Source organism: Neophocaena asiaeorientalis, unplaced genomic scaffold (genome assembly GCF_003031525.2).
Source record: "Neophocaena asiaeorientalis asiaeorientalis breed wild unplaced genomic scaffold, Neophocaena_asiaeorientalis_V1.1 scaffold493, whole genome shotgun sequence".
NCBI classification, from domain to species: domain Eukaryota; kingdom Metazoa; phylum Chordata; class Mammalia; order Artiodactyla; family Phocoenidae; genus Neophocaena; species Neophocaena asiaeorientalis.
Window position 1 is genome coordinate 670,388 of NW_020172669.1, and position 558 is coordinate 670,945.

Below are 558 nucleotides of genomic sequence, written 5' to 3' on the forward strand. Positions count from 1 at the left end.
CGCAGGACCAAGATGATCTCAATACACAGCCTCTCCGAGCTGGAGCGTCTGAAGCTGCAAGAGACTGCTTACCACGAACTCGTGGCCAGGCATTTCCTCTCTGAATTCAAACCTGAAAGAGGTGAGCAGTACCCCGGGATGTGGCATCCTCGCCTTCGGGCCGAGTGGACCCCCTGGGCGGAACGGGACGAATTGGGAGTCCAGGAGGGTGGGAGGGACTCTCCTCTGGTCTTGGACCTGGCCGGTTCTCCTGGATCCCGAGGAACTGAGGGAGTGGGAGTTGAAGGGTGTTTGGTGAATTGGGAAGAGGTAAAGATTAGTTGAGTTGGGTTGAAACCTGGGGGCTTGAGAGGCAGTGAGACAGGCAGATACCAGGGACAGACAGGTGGACAGAGGACAGGTGAAAAGACAGACGCACCAGGTGAGGTGCCAGAACAAATCGGAATGAGATGGAAACGCAGAGGGACACTCAGAGAAGACTGGGACAGACAGAGACAGCGCGGTTGAGAGACAAAGAGTTAGAGGGAGATAGCGAGACAGTGAGAGAGAGACACGGGC

General features: G+C 56.1%; 1 protein-coding gene across 1 annotated transcript in view; it reads left to right on the forward strand.

Annotated features, from left to right (window-relative positions):
• Positions 1-6: 6 nt before the first annotated feature.
• Positions 7-558, forward strand: part of ARHGAP36 (Rho GTPase activating protein 36) — an 8,438-nt gene continuing 7,886 nt past the window's right edge. Inside the window, exon 1 of the mRNA XM_024739573.1 lies at positions 7-121. Within this exon, the coding sequence (XP_024595341.1) occupies positions 13-121 (109 nt within the window). The 5' untranslated portion in view covers positions 7-12. The remainder of the gene's footprint in view (positions 122-558) is intronic.